Source organism: Pleurodeles waltl, chromosome 4_2 (assembly GCF_031143425.1).
Source record: "Pleurodeles waltl isolate 20211129_DDA chromosome 4_2, aPleWal1.hap1.20221129, whole genome shotgun sequence".
NCBI classification, from domain to species: domain Eukaryota; kingdom Metazoa; phylum Chordata; class Amphibia; order Caudata; family Salamandridae; genus Pleurodeles; species Pleurodeles waltl.
In genome coordinates this window covers 136,792,878-136,810,209 of record NC_090443.1, presented here as the reverse complement: position 1 = coordinate 136,810,209, position 17,332 = coordinate 136,792,878, and the positions used below count along the sequence as shown (strand labels likewise).

Sequence of the window (17,332 nt, the reverse complement as noted above, 5' to 3'; positions counted from 1 at the left end):
GTCTTGAGATGCTGTAGAGTGCTATCCTCTGGTCGCTGAGGTCTTGAGATGCTTAAGAGTGCTATCCTCTGGTCACTGAGGTCTTGAGATGCTTAAGAGTGCTTTCCTCTGGTCGCTGGGGTCTTGAGATGCTTTGGAGTGCTATCCTCTGGTGGCTGAGGTCTTGAGATGCGTTAGTGTGCTATCCTTCTTCGGACTCCAGCTTCTTGTTAATGAGGTCTTGTGCTGCTGTAGCGTGCTCTCCTGCTCTTGTCTCTAGCCTCTGGTTGCTGAGGTCTTCCAACAGTGTGCTATCCTTCTTCGATCCACAGGCTTTGATCTCTAAGATGTTGCACTACTTTAGTGTGTTATCCTTCTTTGGTCTCCAGTAGTTGTAGAGTGCTATCCTCTGGTCTCTGAGGTCTTGAGATGCTTTTCGCTGAGGTCTTGAGATGCTGGCAAGTGCTATTCTCAGGTCACTGAGGTCTTGAGATGCTGTAGACTGCTATCCTCTGGTAGCTGAAGTCTTGAGATGCTGTAGACTGCTATCCTTGGTAGCTGAGGTCTTGAGATGCTGTAGACTGCTATCCTTGGTAGCTGAGGTCTTGAGATGCTTTAGAGTGCTATCCTCTGGTCACTGAGGTCGGGAGATGCTGTAGAGTGCTATCCTCTGGTAGCTGAAGTCTTGAGATGCTGTAGACTGCTATCCTTGGTAGCTGAGGTCTTGAGATGCTTTAGAGTGCTATCCTCTGGTCGCAGAGGCCTTGAGATGCTGTAGAGTGCTATCCTCTGGTCGCTAAGGCCTTGAGATGCTGTAGAGTGCTATCCTCTGGTCGCTGAAGCCTTGAGATGCTTTAGAGTGCTCTCCTCTGGTCGCTGAGGCCTTGAGATGCTTTAGAGTGCTACCTTTCTTCCGACTCCAGCCTTTGGTCACTGAGCCCGTGCTTGATCCATGCTGGCTTGTGTTTAGAATTTTTCGGTATCAGCAGATGTCCTTCTCTATGGTTCTTGTATATTTGTTTGTAGCGTTTAATTTCGGTCTGTCTTTGCGTTTTTGTTTTCAATTTACTGCCCATCTTCTTCTTGTTTCTTTTGCTAGTGGACTAAATAATTCGTTTTTTTGTGTGTTTTTCTAATTTTTCCTGGAGAAATGTGCATTTCATTTTAAAGTATTCATCTTCAGCTGCCTGGGAGCTTTTTTTTTTTTTTTATTGAGTTTTAACACTTTGTTGCACCTTCTTCGTGTGTTTTTAAAGGCCACTCGTGTCGTTTTTTCTGTTATGTTTTGTGGAGGCGTTTTCTGAGGTGTTCATCTTCTGCTGTTGGGACTTTTTCAACCAGTTTATTGAGCTTTCTTGGATTTGAACTGGAAAGAATAATTGTCACGTTTCACCCAGCAGTGTCTAGAAGTCTGCTGTTTGCTTTTCTGCTACAAACAGTGGATATTGTCCTGGTTCTGCTTGGAGTATTTGCCTTGTGAAACGTTGCGTCCGTTTCCCGTTTGGACTGGAATTCCCTGCGGTGTGATCCTTGGTGGATTCTGATTCCAGATGTCTCTGTACATGTTTGACGCTCTCAAATGATTTAATCTGGCTCTATACGGGGGGAGGAGTTCATACGAAGAGCTTGTTTTTATAACACATAAATCGTGATGTTTTTCAGCGCAGAGTGGCCAAATCTTCCCAGGTCATTGTTGACATGACCGCAAGACCTGAACTTTTCGTACACATTTCAGTGATTCCAGGTGTGTTTAATAATAAGCACAACTAAGCAAAGATCGCAACACCCAGAATGCTTCGGGCCCTCCCTCTGAAGTCCAGGACTGAAAACTGTGTCTGTAATGAGCTGGAGGAGGTGGGCATTCTACGTCAGAGAGGCACTTCATGGGTTTCATGACGTTTCCATGGTGCAGGACTATATTCTCCAACAGATATATTGCTTTGCGCGTTCAGCAAGCTGTCTGTTTATGTTAAACTGGTATTTCTTTCTAACTACGAAATGTACTCAAAAACTCTGAACTGTGGTTTAATTTCTCCTTCCAGTGATCTCTTAGGTTTAGAAGATTGTGAAAGATCCTTGGAGGCCTCCTTCTGTTTTGGTTGGGAGCACAAACGCCAACATTTTGAAACACGAAAGAGGGAAATTTGGGACCAAATCGGGGCCTGTATTTCCCCCTTAGCATTTCAATGAAACAGAGGCAATTTCAGGTGGGGGATTACCCAAGTAAATCGGGAGTCACCCGTCTGAATCGGGCCGTTGGCATGTGTGCAGGGGAGCAGATTGTCTGAAACTGGTGTTTTCTGGTAATGATGAGGCCCTGGTGACTAAGGTGCACATGTGGAATGAAATGGGCTAAGGCAGCGCTGCTATCTCTCCCCTTGTTCTTGTCTTCTGGGCTCTAACCTTGGGTTTCTTGCTTGAGTACTCAATGACAATATGATATACCTCTCCCGTGCCGAGGTTGGAAAAGTCCCGCTCCAGGACCGAGCTCGACTCTTTTGGGGGACCCACTAATATGCACCTTTGTTACCCCGAGGACTTGTCTTCGTTAATGCGGCACGGGGTGTGCATGGCTGGTTGGGCTGTGATTGCTGCCTGGTGCATCCTTGTTTTATTCTTTCATGTACACCCTTTCCTCTCCTCTCTAATAATTCCTCTTTGTTCTAATCTTTCTCGCCATCACTCTCCTCTGTAATTTGTTAGTTTCTCTTCCCTAATGGCTTGGTACTATTCCTCTTCTGTATTGGTGTTTTTACTTTCCAATATGTCAAACCTTCTCTATCTGCTAATATTTTAGTTCTGTTTATCCGTGCTCTCCCCTGGAGAGCCTTCATTCCCTCTGATATTTCCTACTCAATCCCCTGTAACATGGCTTGTTATGTCTCGCCACTCTAAATTCTCTTAGTATCTCCCCCATATCTGACCTATCTTGCTCTCGTTTCCTCTCTCACAGTTCTGTTCACACACCTGCCTCTCATCTCTAATGTCTCGTGCCCAGCACGTGCCCCTCTCTCCCGTGTACGTCTAGCTCTCTGCCCCCGCTCCAGTGCTTCGAGAGCTGCCCCTCTTCTTCATCAGTACCTCTTTCTCTCTTCGGAGCCCCGTGGGCTCTGCTCTTTCTCTCACGCCCTCTCCTCTTCTCCCCCTCCCCTCCTCTGCTTGCTGCCCCCTGTAACTGTCCCGTCACCTCTCCCGTCCCTGTCACCAGCCTGGCCCTCTCAGCCTCACTCCAGTCAGCGCTCCGTTGGCAGCCCTCGAGGGCCCTCCCCGCCCCCTCTATGGGCTTCGAGGAAGTGCGGCGAGGCTGAAGGCTGGCCGGCCCGGGGCAGTCCTTAGGGGGCGGGCCCGGAGGGGAGGGGTGGGGAGGGGAGGGATGGCTGCGAGGAGAGGCCTCAGCCACCGGCCCGGCCCACTCGCCCACTGCAGCTTGAGGTGAGCGGAGCGGAGCCCGGGACGGCATGGCCTCATCGATGCTCGAGGCAGGTAACTCCCGGCGTCTCTGGCTGCGTCTGCCTGCCCTGTGCGGGGTCTCGGTGCGGGGGTGGGGGACAGCAGCTTCAGGGACAAGCGCTGCATCTCTAGCGCCAAAACTCAGCGCCTGCACGCGCCTTGTTCTGCCTGTCATTGTGATCTGCGCTCAAGTGGAGTAGGAAGTGCGGCTGCGCTCAGTGCTAGAGTGGTAGAGGTATTCTCTTGAGTACCACCAAATGATGCTACTGAGAGCTCTAGGGTACCCGGAGCTGACTCGGCTGTTCGTAGCACTTTATGTACCCTCTTGTTTCTGCCTATCACGGTGATCTGCGCTGCAGTGGAGTACAAAGTGCGGCTTCTCTCAGTACTCAAGGGTAGTGCTTTAAATGGGTCGGTACTCTCCAGTACTGAGTACCGGCACTTTTTTATTTGGAGAGTGAGTACCTGTACTTCTCAAGAAAAACGTAATACATTTAATTGGACAGTACCAGCACTTCTCAGAAGCAAGTACGTACTCTGGTACAGAATACCGGCACTTGTATTTTTCCATTTCAAGAACTGCTTAAGAGGTAGAAGTACTGAGTAGGAAGTTCTGTTTTCCACAGCACTTGACTGGTAGAAGTACTTCTTGAGTACCTGCAAATGTTGTTACTGAAAGCCCACGGGTACTCGTAGCTGCCCCAGTTGTTTGTAGCACTTTGTGTGTACTTCTTGTTTTATGCAGTAATTTTCATCAGTGCTAAAGCGGGGATGGGGGGTGCAGTGTGCCCCAGTACTTGAGAGGTAGAAATACTCTCTGAGTCCCAATATGTAATGTTACGGAGAGCCCAGCTGTACTAGCAGTTGCCCTGAGTGTGTGCGGCACTTTATGTACACTTCATGCATCTTCCTGTCACGGGATCAGTGCTTAGGTTGAGTAGGATGTGCGGCTGTTCTCAGTACTTAAGTGGTACAAGTACATTTTAAGTACCAACAACTGCTGTTACTGGCATCCCAGGGGTACCCGCAGCTGCCCCGGTGGTTTGCAGCACTTTATTTACACGTCTTGCTTCCGCCTGTCAGGAGGGTGGGTACTAATGTGGGGCAGGAAGCGCGGCTGCCCTCGGTAACTGACAGGTATACTGTGTACCAAGGCGAGACGGACTGGGGGATCTGCGGTACCCGAACTTCACGCAGCACTTTCTCCGCACTTCTTGCTTCTGCCTGTGATGCGCATCAGTGCGGCGGTGAGGGCTCTTGGGGCAGGGAGCGCAGCCTCTCCGTATCTTCGAGGTACGTGCGCGTAAAGTTTACCGCCGGGCAGTGCCTGCTGGGGCTCCTCGTCTGGGCACCAGGGCGCACGGAGCGAAAGAGATTGCCCGGGATCACAGTGTGCAGCGCTGCTCATATTGGGAAGCCGGGATTAGAGGTGAGCTCCCCTGACACCGCAGCGCACAACGGGCCTCGTTTCTTCCCTGGCCCTATGTGAAATACAGACAAAACTCACAGGGCGACCCTGCGCTTGTCTCGAGCCCTTGGGGCAAGGCTACCCCTAAGATTTGTCATTCCTATAAAGTGGATGGTATGGGTTGAGAACAGCACGAGGAAATGTTCTAGGCAGAGATGGTATTGTAATAGAGAGCAGACTTCTCGGGACTTTAGAGAGAATTGTGAACGTCAATGTCCAGTTTTTTAATGTAACTCCTAATACTGTGTGCTAAACTGTTTCTAAAACTCACAGTTTGGGCAGATAAGGTGCGCCTGATGTAGTTGAATAAAGTGATTTAACCAGGATCACATCCCGAGGGTGTGCGGTGCCTTGCAGTGTGAACAGGTGAACCGCACCGTGCTGTGGAAGAGCGACCTGAGGGAGGAGGGGAATTAGAGGACACGTTCAATCCACGGCAATGCACGGCCGGTAATCTTCATTTACCTGATTTACCTGCAGGCAGGTGCATCGCGTGTATATCTAAAGCATAAGCCGTCAAGCCTCGCTGCGTGCAGGTAAAGCGTCCAAAGATGGCAGACGCTAAAGCCACTTTATAAGAGTCATTCTCAGCAGGGATTGTCGTCCTGGGATGCGCCTGGCATTGTTTTCATGGCGGAAGGCAGAGGCGACATGAACGGTCCGAGATTCCACTATTACTATTGTATTGTATTGTATTGTTTACATAGCGCTTATCGCCCCTGGGTGGGCGCTGAAGCGCTTAACCACACTGGTAGCAGGCTACAACGTGGTGCTGTTTTTTTGGACGAGGTACCTCTCTGAAAAGAGAACTTACATTTCTGAAAGAAATACCCTTTCTGTGCCCCGTAATCGGCAGAATACTACCCCTACATGTAATTGTTTATTTTAATTCTGTTTTGTCTTGCTGCGTTTCGCACATTCCCAGTCTCGGCACTATTAGAGCAGGGTTTGCTAGTCTGTCAGTGCTGCATCTGTGTGCAGGTGTTCGTGCGCCCTGGGAACTGAGGTGCGACAAGCGAGGACCCCCGGTTCAAACCTTGACTTCCACCAGTAGATGTCCGCCATTGGAGGCCAGTCTGACGCCTGACTGACAACCGGGCCTCAGCTGGAGGCTGTACTTGAGGCATCAGAGCCAGGACTGCATATCCGAATGGAAAAGGCGTCTCATTACACATTATGCTTACAGCGCATTGAGGCCGAGAGCCTAGGGCAGAAAGTGCATATTGCATTCATCAGCGCCGGACACACGGCGGGCTTCGGACAGATGGACAGGACTAGTCATGACAACTTTCTTGATATTGCTTCTCGGGACAGACAGTAGGATAATTTCCTGATTAGTTAACACTTTGTACTATCTCAGTGGGTTGTAGGTTGTGGAGGGAGGACAGCAGGGGCTTGTAGGAAGTGCTTTAAGTGGGAATGTCGAAGTGCAGATACTCGCACTTTTGAGTGCCTGCTTGCTCGTGAGAAGCGCTAGTATTCTGTCATTCAATGTATTGCAGTAGTGCTGAGAAGTGCAGGTACGCTCACCTCCAAATGAAAGAACTGCAGGTACTCAGTACCGGACAGTACCTGCCCATTTAAAGCATTGCTTGTAGGGGAACCTCTCTTAAAAGGACGCGTCGCTCATAAGGTGGGCACAGTGGCACGTGCGTACCCACAGCCCGTCCCTAAAGAGATGGGCTCTGTCCCACCAGAGAACCGTCCGTGCTTCCTGGGCGAGTACTGAGGCCTGGCGAAGGGGACCAGACCAGGGGGTGCTCACACCCTGAGTGCTCCGGTACTGTACCCTCGCGTCCTCCACCTCCAGGGGATTAACGATGCTACTGACCTCCACCGGCGGTGGGGCTCCATTTACAGGACCGCAGTAGGGGTCACCCCTTCTTCCTAAGGCCGGTCTCTTGTTCCTTAACCACGGCTCTCAGGGCAGCCGATACCGTGTGTCAGGGCACTGGTGGGTCCGGGCCGCGGGCCTCCTCTCTCCGCCCGCCAAAGACATCTGCTCATTACTGCACCAGGAAGGGGCTTTCAGCTCATTAACTCGCCCTTGAAGACCTAATGAAAGCATCTCAAGGAGCCCAGAGCTTAACCGAGCCGCTTCCGGTAAGGGAACCAGGCGTCTGGACAACTGCCGCTGTCAGTCTCTGCAAACACCCCGGACTCAGTCTCTGCAAACACCTCTTCAGTCTCTGCAAACACCCCGGCCTCAGTCTCTGCGAACACCTCCTCAATCACTGCAACCACCTCCTCAGTCTCTGCAAACACCTCTTCAATCACTGCAACCACCTCCTCAGTCTCTGCAAACACCTCTTCAGTCTCTGCAAACATCCCGGCCTCAGTCTCTGCAAACAACTCTTCAGTCTCGGCAAACACCCCGGCCTCAGTCTCTGCGAACACCTCCTCAATCACTGCAAACACCTTCCCAGTCTCTGCAAACAACTCTTCAGTCTCTGCAAACACCCCGGCCTCAGTCTCTGCAAACACCCCGGACTCATTCTCCGCGAACACCTACACAGTCTCTGCAAACACCCCCTTAGTGATTGCAAAGATGGCGCCCAACTCTCTGAAAACACCTCCTTAGTCTCTGCAAACACCCCAACCTCAGTCTCTGAAAGCACACCAGCCTCAGTCTCTGCAAACACCTCCTTAGGCTCTGCAAACACCTCAGCCTCAGTCTCTGAAAACACCTCCTTAGTCTCTGCAAACACCTCAGCCTCAGTCTCTGCAAACACCTCCTTAGTCTCTGCAAACACCTCAGCCTCAGTCTCTGCAAACACCTCCTTAGTCACTGCAAACATGGTGCCCCACTCTCTGCAAACACCTCCTTAGTCTCAGTAAACACCTCAACCTCAGTCTCTGCAAACACCCCGGCCTCAGTCTCTGCAAACACTTCTTTTGTCTCTACAAACACCCCAACCTCAGTATCTGGAAACACCTCTCAGTCTCTACAAACACCTCCTTACTTCCTGCAAACACTTCAACCTCATCTCTGCAAACTGCCTTGCCTGAGTCTCTGCAAACACACCCTTAGTCTCTGCAAACACCTCAGTCTCTACGAACACCTCCTTAGTCACTGCAAACACAGCACCCCTCTCTATGCAAACACCTCCTTTGTCTCTGCAAACACCTCTGCCTCGGTCTCTGCAAACACCCCAACCTCAGTATCTGAAAACACCTTTCAGTCTCTGCAAACACCCCGGCCTCACTCTCTGCAAACACCACAGCCTCAGTCTCTGCAAACACCTCAGCATCATCTCTGCAAACTCCCTGGCCTCAGTCTCTGAAAACACCTTCTAAGTCTTTGCAAACACCCCAGCCTCAGTCTCTGCAAACGCTTCCTCAGTCTCTGCAGACACCTCCTTAGTCACTGCAAACATAGTGCCCCACTCTCTGCAAACACCTCCTTAGTTTCTTCAAACATGCCGACCTTAGTCTCTGCAAACACCTCAGTCTTTGCAAACACCCCGGCCTCTGCAAACACCCCAGCCTCAGTCTCTGCAAACCCCTTGGCCTTATCTCTGCAAACTCCCTGGCATCAGTCTCTGCAAACCCCTCGGCCTCATCTCTGCAAACTCCCTGGCCTCAGTCTCTGAAAACTCCCTGGCCTCAGTCTCTGAAAACACCTTCTTAGTCTTTGCAAACACCTCAGCCTTACTCTCTGCAAACACCCCAGCCTCAGTCTCTGCAAACACTTCCTCAGTCTCTGCAGACACCTCCATGGTCACTGCAAGCACGGTGTCCCACTCTCTGAAAACACCTCCTCAGTCCCTGTACACACCCAGCCTCAGTCTCTGCAAATGCCTCCTTAGTCACTGCAAACACGGGGTCCCACTCTCTGCAAGCACCTCCTTATTCTCTGCAAACACCTCAGTCTCTGCAAACACCCCAGCCTCAGTCTCTGTAAACACCTCCTTAGTTTCTTCAAACACGTGGGCCTTAGTCTCTGCAAACACCTCAGTCTCTGCAAACACCCCGGCCTCTGCAAACACCTCCTTCATCTCGGTAAACACCTCAGTCTATGCAAACACCCCATCCTCAGTTTCTGCAAACACCTCCTCATTTTCTGCAAACACCTCTCAGTCTCTGCAAACACCCCGGCTTCAGTCTCTGCAAACACCCCAGCCTCAGTCTCTGCAAACACTTCCTCAGTCTCTGCAAACACCCCCTTAGTCACTGCAAACACGGTGCCCCGCTCTCTGCAAAAACCTCCTCAGTCCCTGCAAACAACCCGGCCTCAGTCTCTGCAAACACCTCCGTAATCACTGCAAGCACAGCGTCCCACTCTTTGCAAGCACCTCCTTATTCTCTGCAAACACCTCAGCCTCTGCAAACACCCTAGCCTCAATCTCTGTAAACACCTACTTAGTTTCTTCAAACATGCCGACCTAGGAACCGGAGGCCTCCAGACGGCCCACACTCCCCCCACCAGAAATACACAGACCGACCAACTTAACTCGTTGGAAGTGGTTTTTATTATTAAAAACATTTCAAAACATCTTAGAACTCTTAAAACAAAATTAGTTATAACAAGTGTAAAAGGTTATTCATTCCACAAACATTTTATATTTATATGTCATGAGAGTTTAGTGACCATAAATCAAATCTGACAGGATCCCTTCCTGTCCTGAACCACCATTGGACCACACAGGTGACCCATGTCTCACCTGTATCCATAGGAGGGGCGGTTACCCTGACTACACCGTACCTTGTCCTCATGTTTCAGGTTCCGCCCCCCTCCAAACAACAATCAGACTCGGGGTGTAACGGGGCGGCCAAGAGCTTGGAGCTCCATGTTCTCCCCAGCGATGTGAGCTCTCTTACCCACTGATCTGGTGTGTACATCCGCTGGCTGGTTGGCTCAGAACTTTAGGATCCTATCCCAGGTGTCCTCCCGGAGGCCCAACCTTGGGGACCCCCTGTTGTTTCTAGTCACATTTATATCTCAATTTCCGCTAAACCACACTTCACAACTTAACAAAAGGAGAGGGTGGGTGGGTCAATCGCGGGCTCCCGCGTGAATCCGGCCGCCGCAAAAAGGTAAAGAAGGACTAGCGTTCTTGGGGGGGCTCTTAAATAGCCCCCCACCGGATTGCGGTGGCCGGATCCGGCCAGAAACCAACGATGGCCCCACGTCTGGCCCCCTGCTGTACTTCCGCCCCAAGGCCTCGCGAGACACGGGGGCGGAAGTCCGGCCAGCACTGTGCACCTCCGGTGCAAAGAAAGGGGGAGTGAGCCCTGGGCCTCGGAGGCCCCGACCCCTAACGGGCCGCGCCCCCCCACTTTGGGGAGGGCGCTTTTCCCTAGGATCCGGAGGCCTCCAGACGGCCCACACTCCCCCCACCAGAAATACACCTCTGCAAACACCCCGGCCTCTGCAAACACCCCCTTCCTCTTGGTAAACACCTCGGTCTATGCAAACACCCCGTCCTCAGTTTCTGCAAACACCTCCTCAATCTCTGCAAACACCTCTGCCTCAGTCTCTGCAAACACCCCATCCTCATTCTATGCAAACACCCCGCCTCAATGTCTGTGAACACCCCCTTAGTGTCTGCAAACACCCAAACAGCTCTGCCTCAGTCTCTGCAAACACCCCAATCTCAGTCTCTGCAAACACCTACTTAGTCTTTGTAAACACCCAGGCCTCAGTCTCTGCAAACACCCCCTTAGTCACTGCAAACACCTCTCAGTCTCTGCAAACACCCCCTTAGTCACTGCAAACACCTCTCAGTCTCTGCAAACACCTCGGCCTCAGTCTCTGCAAACACCTCTCAGTCTCTGCAAACACCCAGGCCTCTGCTCCAGTTTATTCCAGACTTAGCCTCCGGGAGCTGTTGTCCAGGGGGACCAGAGATAATTTTCCAGTTTCTGTTACAGTCAGGGCAGGAGGGTGGGGTGATTGGGAGGACAGGCCGAAGGAAGGCTGGGCAGGAGGGACTGGACCTGGACAGGCCTCAGGGGCCCTGTAGCCAGCTGCTGAACGGCGGCAGGAGCTCTTTTCATTACTGTGAATGCGGGATGTGCAGACGACGGTAGGTGAGCTAATGAGGCCTTGTCCCGCTCGAGTCCAGGGTGAAATGTCCCTGCGTGCACCGGGTACAGGAAGTGTTGCACAACAGCACTCCGGGGGGGAGGCGTATGCGAGGCAGATGCGGTGGCCTTTCATTGGCTCATTCTTAGGTAGGAGGGGATGTGTTCTTTGTGTAAAATCAGTACAGCACCCCTACATCGGTGCCCCCTGCTGTATATCGTCACTGTTTTATCTAGCGCTTCCTAGTTGCATTCGGCAGCTTGTAAGCGCTGTATATATTGTAAAATTACGCGATATAACTGTGCTTTTACTACCTCCCTCGTCGTGGTGCTGCTTTTGCACGGAGGGTTGAGTTGGCCTGTTTTGAAATCTGTGGCACAGATCTCAGCAGCCCACTGCGCTACAGCACAGGCTTCGGCGCGGGTGCTGTACACCTACTGTGTGACCATTCTTAATGATACTTTCTCTACATTTCTTTCTTAAGGATGGGAGTGTGTGTCTCACTCATTGGTGTGTGCCTCGATGTGTATACTTCGCGTGTTCCACTAACTTGTAGTAAGTAGCGACTGGGCCTGCCTCCCAGGGAGTGCAATGTATTCATCCACTGCAGCGCCTACAACTTGTGTATTACTGCGCCAGGTAACTGATTGTAATTTGGCATTTACGCGTATGTCAGGGCAAAGTGTGAACTCTGTGTGCTCTCTTAGCGAGTGAGATATTAAAGCGCCTGGAGGGGGCATGTCTGCTCCGATGGAGGCTGAGATGGTGATGGGAGCGCTTCGTGGTATCAGGGTGAAGTCCGCCCTGGTTGTGGTAGAGGGATGAGGACTGTCTGTGGCTAGTGTCAGCGGGGGTATTTCTGCTGGGTGAGATATCAAAGGTGCGGAATCAGAGAGTGCTCAGTGGTTGTGCAATAAATTGCTAATGCGTTTTGTCCAGGGAACACTTCAGTGTGACCACGGGTGGCAATCTCAGGGTTATTCCATCTGCTGTGTTAGCTGGAATGGTGCAACGTGTGTGAGAAGTGTGTTTACGCTAAGAGAGGGTGAGATGCGGAAGGGGGAGAGGACATGTGTTCTTGTCCGTGTCGGGGTGGGATCTGTGTGTGGCTGATTGGATGACACCGGCGTTAGGCAGGGAGTACTCCAGCTGCTTCCGGGCACACACAGCGTTTGTACGGCCCGGGACAGTAGAATCGTGACATCTGTCTATCCCGAGCGTGAGCGACATACTGGAGGAACACTGCGGCTGCCAGGCGAGGTCTCTGAAGGGGGGCCAGGCGTCAGGGTGGTCGGCGAGGCACCTGCCTCTTTGCTTCTGTTGGAGGGCAGAGCACAAGCAGGTCTGTGCGCCCTCGACTGGAGTGCGTTAGGCCGGGGGCTGGAGTGGGATTGCCCCGCGGCTGGTTTTAGGAGTCTTGCACTGAGGACGGGTGAGATACCAGAGGGAGCGCTTCGATATCTATCTATAGGTTCTGAAGTGGGCGAGGCAATATTATACATGAGCTACCCCTCCCCCCCACCACCAACACCAGTTTTACGTATAGTATCCTAAACTAAGTGCATACAGAGGGACCAGGTCTGGTATCAGACACTGTCAGGGTGAGTGAGGTCTCTTCCCTGAGCTTGGGTCAGTGTTCATGTAAAAGGAGAAATATTCCATCGTTGAACCGATGGACCTTTTAAGTTCGACTGCTGCTGTGTGTCTTTCAGTCAGATGATCAGTGGTTCTTGAGGGAGCTTTTAATGCTTCGCTTGCATTCCATATCACCCTGGATCTCACTCTGTTAACAGTTATGTAACAGCCCCTGACTGTCCACACAGACCCAAACCCACCTGGAAAGATTGATAACCTTCTGCAGACAATTGTCCCACCCACATTCAATGACCAATGGGACCACAACATCACTGGAAATGTGCAGAACAGCTAAACGACATCACCCATTCCCACACCTTCGGAAGTGGACATGGAACAATGATCCTCTGAACATAAGAAAAACCTCAAAAATCTAGTTTAAGAGACCAACATCACCCTGAGGCAGACGACGATCAAAGACCACAAGGAGAAATTCAGAACCTCTGTCATAGCAAGAAGCCCAGCATCATCCAAGGACCGAGGAGCACCCATGACTTCCAGAGTCAACTCTAAGACCTTCTTGTTGGAGGACAAGCATTCGTGAGAGAAGGAGGGCCACTCGCTCTCGAGAGGAGATCACCAACGAGCACCAAGAAGCTTCACTGCCAGTGGCAGAGAACAGCCAAACACCGCCAGAAGGAACCTCAAACCTTCTCTATTGAAAGCTTGAGCATTACAGACAGAAGGGAATTGCCATAAATATATATTTTTATTTTTTTAAAAAGTCATTCGCGAAAGCATTTTGGGACCCCACATTTCCTGTGATAGCTTGTGTGCATGTGATTTTATAGTACCTGGCCTAAATAAGGCATCAGTCTGGAAGGGCTCAGTTTATATCTATGTCCCATTAAAACAATTTATTGCATGGGAACGACCCATTGTTCAAATGTAAACTCTGGCTAATGAAAACAGTTGACAGCCACACAGATAAAAACAAAATCTGTAGTCATGCCTACTGGAATATATATAACTGTTTGAAATCTGGAAAGCAGGAACTTAAGGAACTTCTAAGTTTCCAAAATATAAACCAGGTCAAGTCAATGCATTGCGGTGAGATAACCTCATACACACCAATACATTGCATTTGAATGTATTTCACTTAACAAATCAGTGTTATCTGGGCACCAGTCAATCAATTATTTGTATAGCACAACTTCTCACCCATGGGGTTTTAAGGCGCTGGTGGGGCGCTGATCATTGAAGAGCTAGGTTTTGAGGTACTTCTTGAACTGATTCAGCGAGGGGGGCTGCCTGAGGTGGAGTGGCACCATAGTCTTTGTTTACAGTGAACAAATTGTTTTAAAACACCTGATTTTGATGTATGCAAGGGAATAACATGGCTGCATAGATGTTCTGTGTACACAGAGGGCTCGCAAATATGAACTGTCTTACCGGAGAAGTGGTGGAACTAAAGTACATTTTAATGTCGGTGCAAGTACACCAAAGAGGCTAGGGATGGACTGAGTTTGCAGGCCACACTGTCAGCTGCCGGGGTCAGTGTTAGACTGAGAGGGTTTGCCTGGCATAGATGCTCGTGTATATCATTGCCTAGTAAATGTAATTTCTTCAAGGACAGGACAAGACGGAAACGGCAGTAGACGCTCCACTCCTATACGGACCCCATTTCCTCTGCAGGCTGGGCTAAAAATTCATCGGGCAGGAAGCCAGCATCCATTTGTTTAGCATCTATCCAGCTCTTGGTCTGTCTCCCCATCTGTTTGATCCTGTGTGTTAGTGCCACTGCAAATGTGTTGTCTGTATGTGGTCAGTGGTTTCACGTGTGTGTGTATCTCACTGTGTATGGGTGCCTGTGTTTGCTGTGATGCTTAAAAGTCAGTTGATCTGTGCTCCTGAGAGGGTGTTTGGCGGCTTGTACTCTCATGGGTCTTTTAGTCCTCTGTCTGCCATGCCTCCCTGTTTGCGATGATTGTGACTCTATGTGTTGTCTGCGTGTAAAGTACATCCTTTCAAAAAGACTGAAAGAAAACGTGCAACTTCTCATCACCCATTGTACATCGTATGTAAGACTGTCATCTTTAGCATTTTATTCTTCCCACTGTCTATGTTTACCTGCTTGAGTGTTGCCTGTGAGTGTAGGTTTTTCTCTCTGGTTATCACCCGAGACCTAGTTTGTCTTTTTTGTATGTGTATATGTACCACTTTATATAAATAAGTGCTTCTCAGCTCTCAGTGTACATGCATAACAGTAAATCTGTTTGCCTGTGTTGAGCGGTACTTGGACGTCTCCTATTATTAAGAAGTCTCCATGTGTGTTTTTGGCTTATGTTCATTCAATCTGACCTATTTCTATGGTGCCCAAATGCCCATCGTGCAATATGCAAGGATATCTGAATGTCTATTTATATGTGTGGCTGGTTGCCTACATGTCTATGTGCTTGGGTGCCTGTGTGTTAGCATGTAAGCGTAAACGTGGACGTCTGTTGATCTGGGAGCGTAGGCGAGAGTAAATCTGGTGACACATGTGCTTGGGTGTCTGTGTGTTAGGTGTAAGCATAGACTTGTTTGTGATCTGTGAGAGGAGAGTGTAAAACCGGTGACCTCTGTTTTGAAGTGTCTATGTGTTAAGTGCCAGTGTACACTTGTGTGATTTGGTCTTTGAGCATAGCAAGGGCCACTGGAATTATGCGGCAGGAAAAGAAAAAAATATGCTGCAGGGATAACTAAATCATGTGGCATTCGCTGCGCATTTTCTGATGGTATTACTCCACTAGCTTGTAATTTTTGCACTTGTTAACACTGTCTCTGCATATATTGTATCTCATCAGTACCAGTTTAACGCCCAAACAGCAGTTAGCGACACAAAGGTGATCAATCAACCTTTCCAGGGGGCCTTCCACTGTGCCGCACGCATGTTGCTGCATTTTGGTAACCTTTGAACTGTTTGAGTTATGAACATTTTTTGGTTAGAATATGCAGATTATGCAGCACATGACGGATTATGTAGCAAATGCGGCATGATTATGAGAATAACACCACGCAGCAAAATGGCATAAAGTGTCCCTGCGCATGAGGGGCCGTAAGTCTGACGGTTTCTGTGCTTGGATGCCTGCGTATATGTCTGTGTGTGAACACGTGCCTCTGTGCTGTGCACTTCTGTGTCCTTGCACTATTCGAGCGCAATAGCTATCGGCTTTGTCAATGCTTGTTTCAGTTGCACTCGTTTCAGGTGCGCAATCTCCTTTCATCCCCAGTAGTTTTAGACACCGTCCTCGGCGCCCTCTTCACCTCTCACTAGGATGACAGCGGCTGTGTACGTGGGGCTGCCCCTTTCACCTACAGCGCGCCCAAAGAAACTAAGGAATTGTCCTCTTTTTCCATGTTAGGAAATTTCCCCTTGTGCCATGTGCACACTGACTTTTAGCCTCATCCATAAAATAATTAAAGCCACCCCCCTCTCGCTTTCCAAGTCTCGTCCTACCTTGTGTTCCCAGCCTCGCTCTAACTTCCTTGCACTCCCTGGTGAGCACAAGACCCCGGGTGAGACACAGAGCCCGTCCTAAAATGGAGTCGTAGTCACCAACACCTTCGGCTGAGACCGGGAGGAGAAGAGATGGCACTAGGTGGTAACCCACTCATTTAATCTTGATAGATCAGTTGAAAGTAACTATTTCACGTGAGCTGTATACCGCCACCTTTGCTGCAGACTTCAGCCAGCGGCAACGGGCAAAAGCCGCAACTGTTCAGAGCAAACCCTAGTTTATTCCTTTAGGGTAAGGCTTTCAAGCAAAACTTCGGAAATTATGTGTTCCAAAAGTCACATCGCGTCAAAAACATGACCGCGTCAGTCAAAGAGTTAATCTCAGAAAGAGTTAAAGCTGGGTATGCGTTTTTCCACCGAGGATTGACGCGAGTTTATGTTTATTGCATACAGGAGTCAGCTGAGGTCAGACTGTTTCTCTAATTTCTTCGCGCACTGCGCCTTAACATTTCTGTGGAGGAAGGCCGCTAAGGTTGCCGCCTGATGGGCAGGATATATGTGGTGGGACGAGGCACTTGCCATAGGCCCCGGGCGGCGCTCTGCCCGTCTCACCCCATAATCACAGGATCACCGGCGTCCAGACTCAGCCGGTTACCTGGACGTCCAAAGAGGCACCTTGTGCAAGCGATCACTGGCATTCCGGAAACGCGCCCTGCCTTAACGTCATCTCACATTCCAAGCGCGCAGACCCCGCCCGGAGGCGCTTTACGTGCAATCAGCGGCACGCACTATGTGATCCTGAGACGCGCGCAAAGAGTTGACCCGACTGTACAGTGCACATTAAACCAGCAATGTTTGAGATCTGTATAGTAACCGCCGCAAAGTGACCTCTCTCTTGGCGCTTGAAGTCGCGCAGTCAAGGAGCGCAGTGGTCCTCCTTTCGTGGAGCTTGCGTGGAAGAAAGCCGTCATGGCGGTAGCCAGTACTGGGACAAGGTGAATGTCCCGCCTACATGCCATTCCTCTTGCTGCATCTGTCTCATCTAGAATGCAGAGGCTGTGAAGTTCTCGCTTCCGGGACTTAATCCAGGATCTTCCGTTGGAAGACCCTACACTCTGAAGAAAACAGCGTCAGAGGGGCCCTTCAGTTTTCGACAGCCGAGGCAGCCTTGTCAAGGCTCCCAGGTCCATGCATGATGTTCTGCACCAGTGCATATTTTTTTCTTTGAATTCTGGGAGTTGCAATATTGTTTATGTCATTATAAATCAGGACTACAAGTCCCAGAATTCAAAGGAAAAAGTCTGGCCCTGGGAAGTAGATGGCAGGGATGCCG

The 17,332-nt window shown here is 50.3% G+C and overlaps 1 protein-coding gene across 2 annotated transcripts in view; it reads left to right on the top strand.

Moving 5' to 3' along the window:
• Positions 1-3,358: 3,358 nt before the first annotated feature.
• The window catches only part of SP7 (Sp7 transcription factor), a 37,889-nt gene continuing 23,915 nt past the window's right edge, over positions 3,359-17,332 (top strand). Inside the window, exon 1 of one of the 2 annotated variants that reach the window (XM_069230961.1) lies at positions 3,359-3,462. In XM_069230961.1, coding sequence (XP_069087062.1) covers positions 3,438-3,462 — 25 coding nt within the window. In that variant the 5' untranslated portion in view covers positions 3,359-3,437. The remainder of the gene's footprint in view (positions 3,463-17,332) is intronic. The other variant, XM_069230962.1, reaches the window with a different exon arrangement.